Raw genomic sequence first — 16,038 nt, forward strand, 5'->3', positions numbered from 1 at the left:
TTTATGAAGGACTAAAATAATATAAAAATTAGTAAAAGACTAAAAATAGGAATCAAGATAAAATGAGGAATTAAAAATAAATTTGATCTTGTCTTTTAATTTCAACTTCTTATTTTTTTTTATGCATTTAATCTTTAAGTTTCACATTTACTAGTACTATATATTTCATTGAGTTTTTAGATATATATTGTAAATTTGTAGGATTTACTTGTTGCTGGCATTGACACAACATCAAGCACAATGGAATGGATTATAGCAGAGTTACTACGCAACCCAAATAAATTGGCCAAAGCAAGAAGAGAGTTATCTCAGGCAATTGGCAATGATGTACCACAAAAATAGAAGCCGCTGGAGCCATTTTTTTTTAATTGTTCAATTGTGTTTTTCTTTTTCTTTTCCTTCCTTTTCTAGCACAAAACAAAACAAAAAAATATATCAATAGAAGAACTGTTTCTCTGCCACTCATTCACTAAACCTGTGATATAGTATTTCTCAGCCACTCTTTTTCTATTTGTTTCCCTTGTAAAAAAATTATTTTATAAATATATATGATATAGGACTAAATTGAGGATCTAGAGGTCAAAGGCTTAAGCCATGGATTACCAAACAATACTTCTATTTATTACCTTTGTGAATGCAATTATTCTCATCTTCATCCCTAAATTATTCAACCATACTCCAGAATCTACCAACCTTCCACCCGGGCCACACCCTTTTTCTATCATAGGAAACATCTTGGAAATTGCCACAAATCCACACAAAGCAGCCACCAAACTCTCTAGAATTTATGGACCTCTTATGACTTTGAAAATTGGTAGCATAACTACCATAGTAATCTCTTCTCCTCAATTAGCTAAACAAGTATTGCATGAAAATGGCCCAGTCTTTTCTAGCAGGACAATCCCACATTCAGTCCATGCACTTGACCATCACAAATATTCTATTGTGTTTATGCACCCATCACCCAAATGGAGGAAACTTAGAAGAGTTTGTGCAACAAAAATATTCTCCCCACAAGCACTTGACTCCACTCAAATCCTTCGCCAACAAAAGGTTCATAAATTATTGGATTTTGTAGAAGAAAGATGCAAGAAAGGTGAGGTTTTGGATATTGGTGAGGCTATCTTTACAACAACCCTTAATTCCATTTCAACCACTTTGTTCTCTATGGATTTGTCTAATTCTACATCTGAAGAGTCTCAAGAGAACAAGAACATTATTCGGGCTATGATGGAGGAAGCTGGAAGGCCTAATGTTGCAGACTTCTTCCCCATTCTTCGTCCACTTGACCCTCAGCGATCTTTTGCAAGGATGAGCAATTATTTTAAGAAGATGTTTAAGATTATTGATGGAATTACTGAAGAAAGAATGTGTTCAAGACTTTTGGAAACTGACTCCAAGGTGTACAAGGATGTACTGGATTCACTTATCAACATTGAAGAAACCGGTTATCAACTGAGTCACAATGAGATGTTACATTTATTTCTGGTTAGAATTTAAATGTTTTCCAATTATTAAATTATATAAATTATTCATAGTGAAGAGCCTCTGAGCAATGGGGTACGAAGTTTTTATTTGTACTTATTTTTCTAACTATTGGAAAGATTAATTACGATATTGTGATGCCATTTTTATAATTAAAGCAAGCCCATTGCAATATCGTTCAAAATTCTAAGTTATCAATTGTTATTAATTAGGTGTTTAGACATCAGTTTAGCTGCTAAGTTGATGCTTGTTAACTCCAGGATTTTTAAGTGATTAATTTAATCCCCTTATACTTATAGAGGATCAAACTATGTATGTATCTGTTCACTATTAATTGAAATTTTACCCGTCAATTTTAACTTTCATTTACTCCCAAGTAATCCTATCACCTATCACTATGCATTTGTATCTCATTTTTGCAAGCATTTAATCTTTAAGCTTCACCTTTTACTGATACCATGTACATGTGTATTTCATTGAGTTTTGATATAATGTTGTATTAGTAGGATTTACTTGTTGCTGGGATTGACACAACATCAAACACAGTGGAATGGATTATGGCGGAGCTACTACGCAACCCAGATAAAATGGAAAAAGCAAGAAAAGAGTTATCTCAAACAATTGACAAAGATGCAATAATTGAAGAATCACACATCTTAAAGTTGCCATTTTTACAAGCAGTGGTGAAGGAAACTCTTCGCTTGCATCCTCCTGCTCCATTTTTAGTACCCCATAAGTGTGATGAAATGGTAAGCATATCTAGCTTCAATGTGCCTAAAAATGCACAAGTCTTGGTCAATGTGTGGGCTATGGGACGAGACCCAGCTATTTGGGAAAATCCAGAAATGTTTATGCCTGAAAGATTTTTGGAGCGTGAGATTGATTTTAAAGGTCATGATTTTGAATTCATACCTTTTGGGGCAGGTAAAAGGATATGCCCAGGATTACCGTTCGCTCACAGAACAATGCATTTAATGGTGGCATCTCTTGTGCATAACTTTGAATGGAAACTAGCTGATGGGTTAATGCCAGAACACATGAACATGAAGGAGCAATATGGGTTGACCTTAAAGAAGGCTCAACCACTTCTAGTTCAAGCGATTGCAATCACGCACATTTAATTATATATCTTAGAGTAAATGCTCTTGAATTTATCTGGATATATATATATATATATATATATATATTATGTACTTCTCAATTCTCACTACTTGTCGCTTACCGTTTAATAAAGGATGGGTCATGGGTGTATTACTTCTTAACAAGTAAATTAGTTTAAATAAAGCACCCATTCATATATACTCATTTTGTTTAATATATAATATAATTATTAAATCTCTTTAAAATTGATCAAATTTATAAATTAGAAGATCTTAATTATTAATTTTTAAAATATCTCAATTAAGTCATTGTTATTATGATTGTTATCGTCTTCGTCATGATGATTGTTGTTGTAAAATAGGTTATTGCCACAATCCATGAGTGGTTGGGCTGCTACACGACGCAAAATAGAAGAGGGGTTGCTAGATGCATATAATATTATTGTTGGTGTACCCAACACTTAAGGTGAAATGATGAAAATATCCTTGATCCGTAAATCATTTAAGTTGATCCGTAAAAGTCTTATGTATCAACTTGATCTGTAAACTTTTTACGGATCAAGTTGATCCGTAAGACTTTTATGAATCAAGTTGATTCGTATTATTCCGTAAAATGCTTACGGATCAAGTTGATCCATATCAATCTTACGGATCAACTTGATCTGTACGATTTAAGGACCACCCTCACACACACCTATCACAGATGCGGAAAAAAAGCATGGACAATTTTGATATTTTAAAAAAATGCTGGGTACACCAGCAATAATGCTGGGTGCACCTAACAACACCCAAATAATAGAAGCCACTCATGTCTAACACCTGTCATTTGCATCCTCCTGCCTTTGATATTGTTCACTTGCGTTCTTTTTGGAAAATCAGTATCCTATGTCTGGAAATTCTACACCCTCGGTGTATATAGTTAACTGTGTATAAATATAATAAGGCTTAAGTATTTCTTTTTCCAGTAATTTAGTATTTTTTTATTTTTATTCTTATATTTTTTTCCTATTTTAATCTTCATAAAAGGTGTCTTTTTTATTTTTTTCTTAAAGTGTTTTAGATAATAATATTTTTACTGTTTAAAACATTTTTTTATTATTTAAAGTGTTATTTAAAATATTTTTAAAATAAAAAATAATACGAACATATTTTATAAGGATTAATCCTAATGATGAGTATCTTTGTAAAAAATAATACAAACACATTTTAAAAATAATATAAACACGTTTTATAGTTAACACGTTGTAAAAATAATAATATAAAAATAATACAAACACGTTTTAAAAATAATTTTTTTAGTGTTCAACGCATTTTTTATTATTAAAATGTTTAATGATGATTATCTTTTTATTATAATTGGTTAATAGTGCTATACAGTTACTAACAGTCACACATGATTATAACATGTGTAAATATGATTAATTTTGCTTTATAAATGGTTAATAGTAAATAAACATAATTATATAAAATTATTGATACATAGTTAATAGCATCACGAAATTATTAAATTTTCTAATGATGATCAAATTTGTATCACAAGTGATAAATAATATTACGTGGTTATTAAAATATTTAATAATTCTTTTGACGATATTCAAGTTACTATTAAACATATATTAATGTTAAGCGGTTTATTTCAGTTGGTTACATAAAGTTGGTTAAGCAAATATATGTGACTTGTTATAAATCTTTTGACACTATCGATTCTTTCAAATAAAAAACATTAATAATTATATGATCATGTTTATATCCATAAAACATAATTAATTATATTTACATATATAATTAACTGATTATAAAGTCACCTAAAATATGTAATTCTTTGCTATTCTTTTTCTTTCTTAGAATTTAGGTTTGTAGGATAAGAATTATTTTTTTATATATAATTAATTTGTTCACATTATTAGTTCACATAAGTTGTTTTACACATCTTTCTTTTGTTGAAAAATAGATATTTTGAGCTTGAAGTTTATAAAATTAGAAATATATATGTATTCAATAATGATATGATAACATGTGACTCATAGATCCAATAATAATTATTAAGATAAACTTTGATATTATCTTAAAATTTGAGTTTGGATATAACTCAATCTTAACTAGTTTATAAATGAGAATTACATTCACTTGTATATTTTAATTCAACCATACCACTTATGTAAAAAATTGTTTTATAAATATCATGTAGGACACAGTATATCTTGAGGTTAAAGGATAAGTCATGGACTATCAAACAATACTTCTACTATTAGCTTTGTGAGTGCAACCATTCGCATCTTCATTCCCAGATTTAACCAAACCTCTGAATGTTCAAAGCTTCCTTGCCTATAATAGCAAAAATCCACACAAAGCACTCACCAAACTCTTAAGAATCTATGGACCTCTTATGACTTTGAAATCAGGCAGCATAAGCACCATAGTTATTTCCTCTCCTCAAGTAGCAAAACGAGTGCTGCATGAAAATATTCTCCCCACAAATGGAGGAACCTTAGAAGAGTTTGTGCCACAAAAATATTCTCCCCACAAGTGCTCGACTCCACTCAAATCCTTCGCCAACAAAAGCTTCGGGATTTATTGGATTTTGTGAAAGAAAGTTGCAAGAAAGGTGAGGTTGTGGACATTGGTGCGGTTGTCTTTGCAACAATACTTAATTCCATTTCAACCACTTAGAAAAGCCTCAAGAGTTCAAGAACATTATTCGGGGTATGATGGAAGAAGCTGGAAGGCCTAATGTTGCAGATTTCTTTCCCATTCTTCGTCCACTTGACCCTCAACGTGTCCTTGCAAGGAGGAGCATTTATATTAAGAAGTTGTTTGAGATTATCGATGGAATTATTGAAGAGTGTGTTCAAGAGCTTCAAAAACTGACTCCATGGATGTATTGGATTCACTTCTTAACAACAATGAAGAAACTGGTTCTCTGTTGAGTCGCGATGAGACGATACACTTGTTCATGGTTCGTATTTCGTTTTCCAATAAATAAGCTTTATAAATTATAATTTACTTATTTTTCTAGTATGGTTGGTATAAAGTTTCAATTCTAAGTTATCAAATTGTATGAATTAGGTGCTTCAAATAACCATCAAATTAGTTGCTCAATGTATAACTTAACACCAATTTATCTCATTGATGGTTGTTATGTACAGGATTGATAAATAATGATGCCCTTATGGCCTTAGACTTTTGGGGACATTTATCCACTATTATTTTATATTTTACTCATGAACTTAACTTTAATTAATTCACTCATAAGAAATCAGCAAGTGTCCTATTACTGTGTTTTTCTATACTATAACCTTCATATCTGAAATTCAATTTCTTATTTTTTGCTAATACACTACATGTATATCTCATCGAGTTTTGTATTAGTAGGATTTATTTGTTGCTGGGATTGACACAATGTAACATCCCATTTTTTTTCATAAATAAATTTAAAAAGTTTTTTTAGTAAAAATAATAAAAATAAATAAATAGAGTAAATAATAGGTCGTAAATGCCCCTAGCTATAAATAGCAACATGTTTCTCTGCCTCTCATTTTCGTTTTTTCCCTTTTCATGTCAAAATCCTTTCTTTTTCCCGCAGCTCACTAAACCTATCTCAGAAAAACAAAGATCTCAGACTCATTCACCATTGGATCGTCGTGAAATTTAAACACCAAGTTCACAACCCAGTTCCGAGCATTCTCACCGTTGGGAATTTCAAAATCATGTCTGAGCTTATAGGAAAATCATTCGCATTGTAGCCTTTTAATTTCCCGCAGAAACCCAAAACTGTCTCGATAAAACTATGATCCCGGTTTCGTTAACCGTTGGATTTTCATGAAATTTGGATATGTTGTTCGAAATTCAATTGCGCACACTTGAACCGTTGGGATTTGCGAGATAATATTCGTGAGGGAGAAAAATGAATCACATGAAGACAGTACAAGTGGAGGTTTCAATTTCTTCTTCATCTCTCTGACGTTTGGGAATTCTATCGGAGCAATCGGAGGAATAACTGAAGGAATCTCAGGGGACCGCTAGAGATGCTGCTATCGCTGGCTAAAGACACGTGAGTCCTCTCAGAGGTAAGAGATGAGTTATTCACAATTGAGAATTAGCGAAAAAATGTGTACAGATCCTTAGAGATATCAACTGAAATAAGTTTTGGGGTATTTTTCCAATTTTCATTTTATTCTTATAATTATTACAGTGAATTATATATGTTTGACAGACCAATTTTTGTGAAATTGATATGCTATTGTGTTGAGCGTGAACCCTATAAATCGAGTTTTTTTTTAATTAATACGAATTGATGAAATAAAGTAAGGAGAAATTTAGAGAGAGATATTGATTTTGTATTTTCCCTATTTCTTGCTTTTTAGTTTTTTTATATATAATTTAAAAAATTAATATCATAATTGAAATTGACCAAAGTGTTCATATAATTATTTAGAATTTGTGTATTGAAAGCTTACTTTGTAATTTGTGATTCAATATGATGTATGTTAGTTTATATATATAGAGGTAATTATTTATATTAATAATTTATGTAAATAATATTGTAGAGTGTTATAGTATGATTCCAAAAATTATTAAGTGTTGGAGTTTGAGAATATTATGATTAAAATTGATGAACATGTGTATGGTGTACCTTATGAATATCATTAGGAATGTTATGAGATGGTTGATGTGATATTATGAGATGTTAAAGTGTGGACATGATATTCGATTGTGAATAAGTGGATGTGTTTAACATTTGATGTTGCATTAATTATATTGGGAGCTATGAATTATACAATAACCCGATCAATGTTTATGCGCAGTGTTAAAGAAAAAGTGTAGGTTCCTAGTTAGGAACCAGTGTTAAATTGTAGCGCAATTGTGTTAAACATGTTTGAAACATGAGTGTATAATTCATGAGCAGTGCTTATAAATGAAATATGTGATAAATTGTGGAATAATATGTTGCCTTGAGATTATAATATTGTTATTGAGATTGAGTAAAAGTGTAAAGTAAAACAGGTGTTGAATTGTGAGATACGTAAAAACATGTGATAGTGGATTGTAACATTATGAGATGTGAAATTGTGAATGAGTTTTGGTCGTGAATAAGTGTGTGATTAACTCTTGATGTGACATTATTGGTGTTGTAAGCTATGAATTGTACAATAACCCGACCAGTGTTATCTTGAGAAAAATGTAAATGCACAGTGTTAAAGAGAAAATGTAGGTTTCCTATTTAGGAACTAGTGTTAAATTGTAGCGCAATATGTTGTACGTGTTTAAAACATGAGTGTGAGGTCGTGAGTATTGTATAATTCACGAGCAGTGTCTGTGTGCTAAAATGATTTTAGGGGTTGGACCTGAATCAGGAGGGAGAGGCCTTAACGGACTCTTCGGAGTGTAGGCCTTGGGGGTCACCGGGTTTGAGTGCTCCTTTAAGCCTATGCTGATCCCATATGGTTGGAGCATTCTCGCAAAACATCGTGACCCTGACTGGTCTCCCTATGATCTTACTTAGTGAGAGTGACCTGACAAACCCATTGTTTGGTGTGTCTTGTTATGTACTCCTAAACGCCCCAGGGTGGTTTTTCATTGACATGGTACCACATTGCATATAGGCTTGAGTCTTAGCATAACTATCTCATGCGCTTGCTAATTGTTTATTATGAAATTGATGTGTTATTATGTCTTGATCAGAGCGTGTGATTCTTGTGTAATGTGATTGATGATTAAAGAGTGAACTTTGAATGACAAAGTAGTGGAATTACGTGAATTACGTGTAACTTAGTTTTATTTGGTTTATATGATATGTATATCTAGTTGTCTTGTTCCTTTATTAGTTAGGAATGTGATAACTCACTCCCCGTGTGTTGTTTGTGTTTGGATCCTATGATGATCTTGAACTTTGTGTTCGGGGGAGCAGATGACTAGGTGAATTGCTTTAAGGAACCATGTGCTGAAGGACGTCGGGACACAACGCTCTGATAGGATGTGACATTGGGGTATAGGGTTTTATAGACGACCTTGTTTGAACCGAAGTGAATTTATTATTTATTTAGAAAAGTTTTATGATGATGTTAGAAAGGTAAATGTGAGCCTGCTACCCTCTTGAAAGGCTTGTATTTAAATATGTTTTAAAAACTTGAATTAAGTTTAATTTTTTTAATTATTTCTTTTATTATTAGTACATATATGTGTGGGGTAGAGGGTGTCACACACAACATCAAGCACGGTGGAATGGATTATGGCAGAGCTACTACTTAACCCAGATAAATTGGCAAAAGCAAGAAAAGAGATATTTCAAACAATTTGCAACTCTTCGCTTGCATCCACCTGCTCCATTTTTAGTACCCCAAAAGTGTGATGAAATGGTAAACATATGTGGCTTCAAGGTGCCTATAAAAGCACAGGTCTTGGTCAATGTGTGGGCTATGGGACGAGAGCCCACTACTTGTTGGGAGAATCCAGAAATGTTTATGCCTAAAAGATTTTGGCAGTTGCTTGGGGCACCCAGTAATTTTGCTGGGGCACCCAGCAACATGGGTGAAAGGGCGAAAATGTCTTTCACCCTTTAATATAAAAGCAACACAGTGACTCGTTCGTGCATTTCCAAAATTTCTTCTTCTTTCTTTCTTTCTTGAGAGAACGCTTCTTCTTCTTCCTCCGAGAGAATGGTTGTTCTTCTTCCTTCGAGAGAACGATCCCTCTCCACTTTGTGGCTTCATTTCCGCACTGCCTCCTCTTCTTCTCTGACGGCCTCTCCACTGTCGATTACGGCCTCGTTGCCTTCTCTTCATTTCCTCACTGTTGCGGCGGCTTGTTCTCCCGTCGAGATTAGTGAATCTTCTTCCTTTTGTGGTTCTTGTTCTGCCTTGCTGTGTATTGTGTATTGTTTTGTGTTTTGGTTTGCATTATTGCTGCTTGTTTTGTGTATTGTTGGGCGTCTTGTTCTGTGGTTCTCTGTCTGCTTTGTGCTTATTTTGTGAAAAGGCCATACGAATTGATAATCTGTGCTGATCCGTATGGTTAAATTTTGTAATTGGTTGAATTTAATAATGAGAAAAAAAATTTCATTTAGTCATTAATTAAAAATAATTTATTTAAAAAACATGACCAAATTTTTTCAAAAACAATGGGATAATATTATACATGACAAAACAACTATTATATATAAGAACATTGTTGCAACAAATTTAGAATCAACACATGATAAAACAACTAATATATAATTAAAATGTTCATAATAATTAAAATGTTCAAAATCCTAAATTATTCATAAACATGACCAATAGAGCACACGGTTAACCTGACACTTGATAGTATAAAGAGTGTCATCTTGAGAATGATCTGGGAGGCAATTGGTCTTGAATATGGTAAGAAAAAATGCATTGTTACCATAATGATACAAGGATACTAGATGATATCCGGTCAGATGGTAAAAATCTCATAGTACTGTCCACCCTACTATAATGATTGGTTGGTCCAAATCTTTGTTGTACACAACGTTATGATAATTTTCGTCTTTGTCAACCAAATGTCATACACCGTCCAGCGTGTCATTCCACTTGATAGCATATATCTTACCAACTTCACCGAAAATCTACATGTCATATCACAAAATAAGGTTGGTTAGTTACAGGAGATAATAAAAAAATCAAATGTTAATTAAATCAAAATGAACATGACCTGATCCTTGACGTGAATGGTCCGGAAAAAAGCCTTTGGTGGAGCCGCGACATTCTACATCATGTTTGCCAATTCCCTTCATTTCCCATCTTCTTCAATTGTTAATTCTAACATGATTAACATTCAAGCAATTAACAAACATTCAAGCACAAAACAGAATTAACATTCAAGTAACTATATGTTAATTCTTAGTAAGCACATTCACAAAAGAGATGAAAGTTTACATTTTGGGCATGCCCATCATTGTTTTTCTTGTCCTTTAATGACCCAGTAGCCCCTGAAAAAGAAAAAAAAGAGACACAAATGAGAAACAAAAAAAAAAGGAGATGGAAGGTGAGAGAGAAAAGAGAAGGAGAAGGACCATTTGAATGTGTGAAAGAGATGATTTGGCAAAGTTTGGAGGGCAAAGCGTCGTGTTTGGAAGGATCAGGTGGAGGAGGGAGGCCAATGTAGCCACCATGAGCAGCCCTGTAGTTTTTTCTCTCTTCTCTTTCCCTTTCCTCCCATTACTCTTTTTCTCTATTGTAAAACCCTAATATATTTCTTTTTATTCTTCAACAATAAACAAGCAAATTAGAGTCTAACAGAACATTCAGGTCAGTATAAAAAAATTTTGGTTTGGTTTTGCGCCACTTTTTATTTTTCGGATCCCTGGAATTTTTTAAATTGTTATTGTTATTGTTTGAATAATATCTACAAAATGATACTTTAAAAGATATTAAAAATGTCTTTCATAGATAAATTTTTTTTTTACATAAGGATATTTTTCTAAAATAAAACTAAAAAAAATTAAGGATATTGCAAAAAAAAAAAAACAATTTTTTCCGATAAAATATAATGAGTTAAATATATAATTTTTTTAACCCAAATTAACTTAATCTTGTTTAACTTAAACCAAAATCAAATAGGGAGTTTTCTTTACTGAAGAAATTAAATTTCAAAAGTAATACTGAAATAAAAATCGGTCAATACTCAATTCATTGACAATTGACCCCTCAATCAATAAAACGAAAATGCACTTCGAAAAGAGGGAGTGAAAAACAAAACACTCAACCAAATAGTTGCCCTCTAATGGATTGGTCAATTTGTTAACCTCAATGTAAAATTAAAAGATTATTACTTTATGAGTGATTATATGACTATAAATTATTTAATGCTTTACATTTTTGTGACGAATAAGAACAATAAATATAAATTACTGAATTTGATTTTAATGATTAAAATTAAAAGATAAATATACGTAACATTTTAAGTGAGAATATAATTATTAACTAACTTTTAATCACGATCATTTATTTATGCTTTATAATCCAAATTTACAATAGTCATTTTTAATATGTGAAGTATTCTCATTATATATGCCTTATATTATGTTATAATATTTTTTTTGTCATCGTTGCATATATATTGTTTCAACTTAAATATTAAACTAATGAAAACACTTATTCAACTTTCAATGATTGAACTAATAACGATGAAATAATGTTATTTTAATTTTTAATATAATATACTAATATTAGTATTATAAACAAAATAATATTTAGAAATTCATCATATTAATAGTTAAACTTCACCTTTAAATGTAATTAAAACAAAACGAGACAAGAAAATATCAATCAATTTTTTTAATTGTCTAAAATTTTGTATAACTTACATTCTGAAAATTTTAAATTCAATGGTTAGAATAATAAAGTTACTTGTAATAAAAAGTTATTGAATATATTACTAAATAATGTCTAACAATAAACGATCACCCACAACGCAATTTGATCGAACTAGCAGAGCCTATCCTCGTTAGCAACATCGACGTGGGTTCACGAAGCTGGTTATAACAAGAGAAATAAAAACGGAAGAAACAATAACAATTGAAACTTGGTTAATATATTAACAAATATTGACGACTCAAAGCTCAGAATCTAATCAATCGCAACGTCTGAAAAGCAGCAAGCAGCATTACAAGAAAGAATAGCTATTAGATTTTCATTCTCTATAATAAAAAAATGGTGGGACAAAAATGGCTCAAACCTCAGTCGCAACTCAGAAGCCTGTCCAATATCAACACTATAGCACAACCGGAGGAGCAAAGAACCCTCTGCTAAATCTAAGGAATCTAACTCTAGTGGTAACAATAGAATGTTACATATGCCACAAGATATTTCTAAACCATTGGGGCGCAACCAAAATGCTTACAAACATGTGTCATAACCTCTACCTAATTTTCCTAACTCATTATGTGTAGAAGATCTGTAACCCATTAATGTATACCCTAAAAGCTATGATTTTATGAGAGGCTGAAGCCCATCACCTTCCCAGCCAAGCTTGAGCATTTGATCGACCACTTTCAAGCTTAACTGCAAACAATAAGTAGCAGTGTCAATAACCATGGAATGGAACAGTTTAGGCATTTGAACAATTGGAGGCGTAATTGAGAGACTGTAGGTATTATAATCAGATAAAGAGTTGGCTGTCATGGACATCTCATTGGGGGCTGTTATCACCTAAACTTCTAACGTGGTAAAAATAATAATGGAAATTCCACAAGACACTAGTATAAAGCAGAATATTTTGATTCTGTGGAGTTGGTTTCAGAGATACAAAGAAATATTAAAATCTACCAAATTGCACAAATTGTGAAGTAGTGACTCCTAGTAATATGCACTCTTAAGAAACTAGACCTCAATGGATATATGAAGTTTGTTCTGGTTACTGATTTACAAGTCAGTGGAAGGGGGAACAAACACTACACTTCAAGGACCATTGATATTTGACAAGAAAATTTTAACTTACAGCTGGGTCAGTGAAGATTATCAATTGTTTATCCAAAGTTGAAACCAAAAGATTTGTGTTATCCTTGTTTAGAGCCAGAGCTGTGATATCTTGCCCTTCACCCAGCTTCAACACATGAAATACCTACAAAAAATAGTATGACAGAGTAGTTAGCACTAGGATAATCAGCTGAAGATCCACAGTCCAAGGGTAACAGCTACTACATGAGACTCATGAGCTTTGAGAAAACTGTATTGTATTAGGACACCCACAGAAAATGTTGCACCAAGAACACTTTGTTTCATTAGAACATAGAAGTCAATTATTTTATTTGAAAATACATATCTGCAGTTGTTTTCTATAATAATTCCCCTAAAAGACCAGAAATAAAGCTTGCTTTGATTATTGCTCTTCCAGATTGAGTGCTTGGTTATGGTGTAAGAAAATGAGTAATAAAAAGAAGCAATCTAATGAGAAAATTTTAACGTAAATTTATATTTGACATTTTAATCCTGTACCTCCAGAGTGTGCATATCCAGGAAGCAAATTGATGGCGATGGTACATCTATTCGGGAGTTATCAAAAGTTTCTTCTGATTCTGAATCAAAATCAACAACACCTGACTTATTCGACTGTGAATCCGGACTGCTATTATAGGCTCTACCATTTTCAAGGGAATTAATGCCAATCAAAGCACTTGTCCCATCAACAGAAATTTCCATGCAACCAATACTGCAAAAGAAAGATAATTGTGCACTTGCAATCGGAGTACCATTGAGTGTAAAAGTACTGAAAGTATGCTGTGATTCATTCCAGGTCATTACAACCCCTTCAGAGGAAAGGCAAACAGTATGGGCCTCCACACCATCGAGCCTTCTAATTAAACGTCCCCTTCTTATAGAGTGCAAGAGAACATCTGATGAATGGGAGCAGGAAACAACTATCCCAAGATCTGAGTTAACACAACAACTGAGTATTTCACTGTGGTGCCCCCGAAGTACCTGTATAGGACCCTCGATTCGACGTCTCCGGTCTTTTTCTATTAAGTGCAATGAACTATTACTGGTTGAAGACGATGTGCCTGTCCCAGTGGAATGTTCTGATACGACACTTGAGTGAGATGAAAGTGCCCTATGTATTCTCCAGAGTAATACTGTTGTGTCTCGGGATCCTGTAACTAGGTAGTTACTATCAGGTGAAAGACCGAGGCAAGTTACAGGAGCACAGTGCCCATAAGCTGTTTCTAATGTTTTAGCTCCATCTGAGGATATTAGCCTAATGCTATTATCAGCATGCCCACCTATTCAATCAGAAGCAAAACTACAAAATTAGATATCAAATAATAAGTACACAAAATCAACTACAATAAGATGTAGTCCAAGTTTCTAAAACTCTGTAAGAGCCAAAAGGATGAAAAAATATAATTTACTTTAAGCCAAAAAACGAATGAACTATTTCCCAGTAAAGGTTTTGGTAATCCTACACAACCCAGGAATTGGAAATATGGCAACTCAAGTCAGCAATGAACATCATCAATAAAATTTAAAAAGATACAGTAAAGGTCAATAATAAAAAAGAATCTAAAACTACTATTCATATATCCTGATAGATAGTGAATAATTATATTCTAATTTATTATTATTATTTCAATAATTGTAAATTTTCAAGATTTGATTGATGATTTGAATATGCTAACTTGGACTACCACAACATTTGGAACTAAAAGTTGAGCACCAGTCTTGGGACATTTAGCTTTATGGGCTTCTCACGTCCCAATTGTCATGCTTTATGGGTTACAAACGTACAGAAAATAGTTTCACCTGAACATAGAGATTAAATGATTTTGGATACTAAATATGACCATTATGCTTATGATTTCCATGTTGAAGGAAAGTTTCATTCAAAAATGATCTATCAGCCAAGCCAAAATGCCTGCCCTGCCACAACTGAACTGTCTTTTTTAGAAATCTGGCTCTAAGATTTAAATACATAGATACTTGAAACAATTGCTCCTTTGTGTTCAGCTGCTTCTGTTAGTGTAATTTGCTACAAATATTCAGAGGTAGAATTGAAGAACTAAAATTTGTTATATGTTTTATAAGATAAAAAATTAATAATAATTGACAAAATAATGTATACCTATGTGTGATCCTTAAATATGTGTTTTTATTTATCTTAAAAATGTTTTGAATTAAATGAAAAATTAAAGACGGAAAATTTTGAAAAATACAGGTTCAAACCAGTTTTCTGCACCAGGTTTGTCTGGTTCTGAAATAGCCAGGTTTTTCTAGTTACTAGACCTGTTCTTGGTCAAATGGGTCAGTTCGCTCTAGTTTTTAAAACTACATATATAAGTAAAAATTATAAAATCAAAATAATCCCACACATTTATGGTTCATACCCTAACAAAGATTCCTTGTAATTGATAAATGGCAGAATCTAATTAATTGACAATGTTGCAAGGCATGAGTATAAATCCATCAAAAGAGCTAGTTTGATAAAATAAATGCTAGAGGCAGCATATCCAAACAATGTTAAGCATTTCTATATTTACCAGTAATAACTTCTTTGTTGCTTGTTATAGAAACAATAGCTTGGCTTCTAATTCCAGAGACAGCAAATGCTACTGCTTGGGGGAATTGCCACTCCCCACCAGATGCAGCCGGTGCTTTGAACATGCGCATAATTGTACCACCAGCAGAGGCTAATATAGCTTTTCTATGTTGAAAGAGGAAAGGAGTACCCTGCCCATCAGGTGTATTGGGTTGCCACTTGTGTTGTGCTACATGAGCTGCTGGTGCATTTGTATCAACAACCACAACCGTATCTGAAGATGCATGAATGGCAGCTGCAGGAAGATTGCAGCGTTCTGGGAATGGAACAGCATATGGTTTGACTTCTTTTGGGTTGCGGAATATTGTCTGATATGATAAGAAATATATGCATTGTCACTATATTCACACCCATTCATCATCAACCATTAAGGAAACATGAAACAATGGGCATCTCAACACTT

The 16,038-nt window shown here is 32.7% G+C and overlaps 2 protein-coding genes and 1 pseudogene across 2 annotated transcripts in view; 2 read left to right on the forward strand and 1 right to left on the reverse strand.

The window, feature by feature from the left end:
• Positions 1 to 561: 561 nt before the first annotated feature.
• LOC100810526 (cytochrome P450 76T24) lies at positions 562 to 2,784 on the forward strand. Its single transcript, XM_041011883.1, has 2 exons — positions 562 to 1,488; positions 1,992 to 2,784. Exons 1-2 carry the CDS (start codon positions 595 to 597, stop codon positions 2,604 to 2,606), a joined length of 1,509 nt encoding a protein of 502 aa, XP_040867817.1. The 5' UTR covers positions 562 to 594; the 3' UTR covers positions 2,607 to 2,784.
• Positions 2,785 to 4,695: 1,911 nt separating this feature from the next.
• LOC102664048 (cytochrome P450 76T24-like) lies at positions 4,696 to 6,437 on the forward strand (annotated as a pseudogene).
• Positions 6,438 to 12,115: 5,678 nt separating this feature from the next.
• Positions 12,116 to 16,038, reverse strand: part of LOC100782030 (BEACH domain-containing protein C2) — a 64,012-nt gene continuing 60,089 nt past the window's right edge. The window contains exons 29-32 of the mRNA XM_006602697.4: positions 15,577 to 15,943; positions 13,541 to 14,322; positions 13,044 to 13,166; positions 12,116 to 12,607 (exon numbers count right to left, since the gene is read on the reverse strand). Coding sequence (XP_006602760.2) covers positions 12,530 to 12,607; positions 13,044 to 13,166; positions 13,541 to 14,322; positions 15,577 to 15,943 — 1,350 coding nt within the window. The 3' untranslated portion in view covers positions 12,116 to 12,529. The remainder of the gene's footprint in view (positions 12,608 to 13,043; positions 13,167 to 13,540; positions 14,323 to 15,576; positions 15,944 to 16,038) is intronic.

This window comes from Glycine max, chromosome 18 (assembly GCF_000004515.6).
Source record: "Glycine max cultivar Williams 82 chromosome 18, Glycine_max_v4.0, whole genome shotgun sequence".
In the NCBI taxonomy this organism is placed as follows: Eukaryota; Viridiplantae; Streptophyta; class Magnoliopsida; order Fabales; family Fabaceae; genus Glycine; species Glycine max.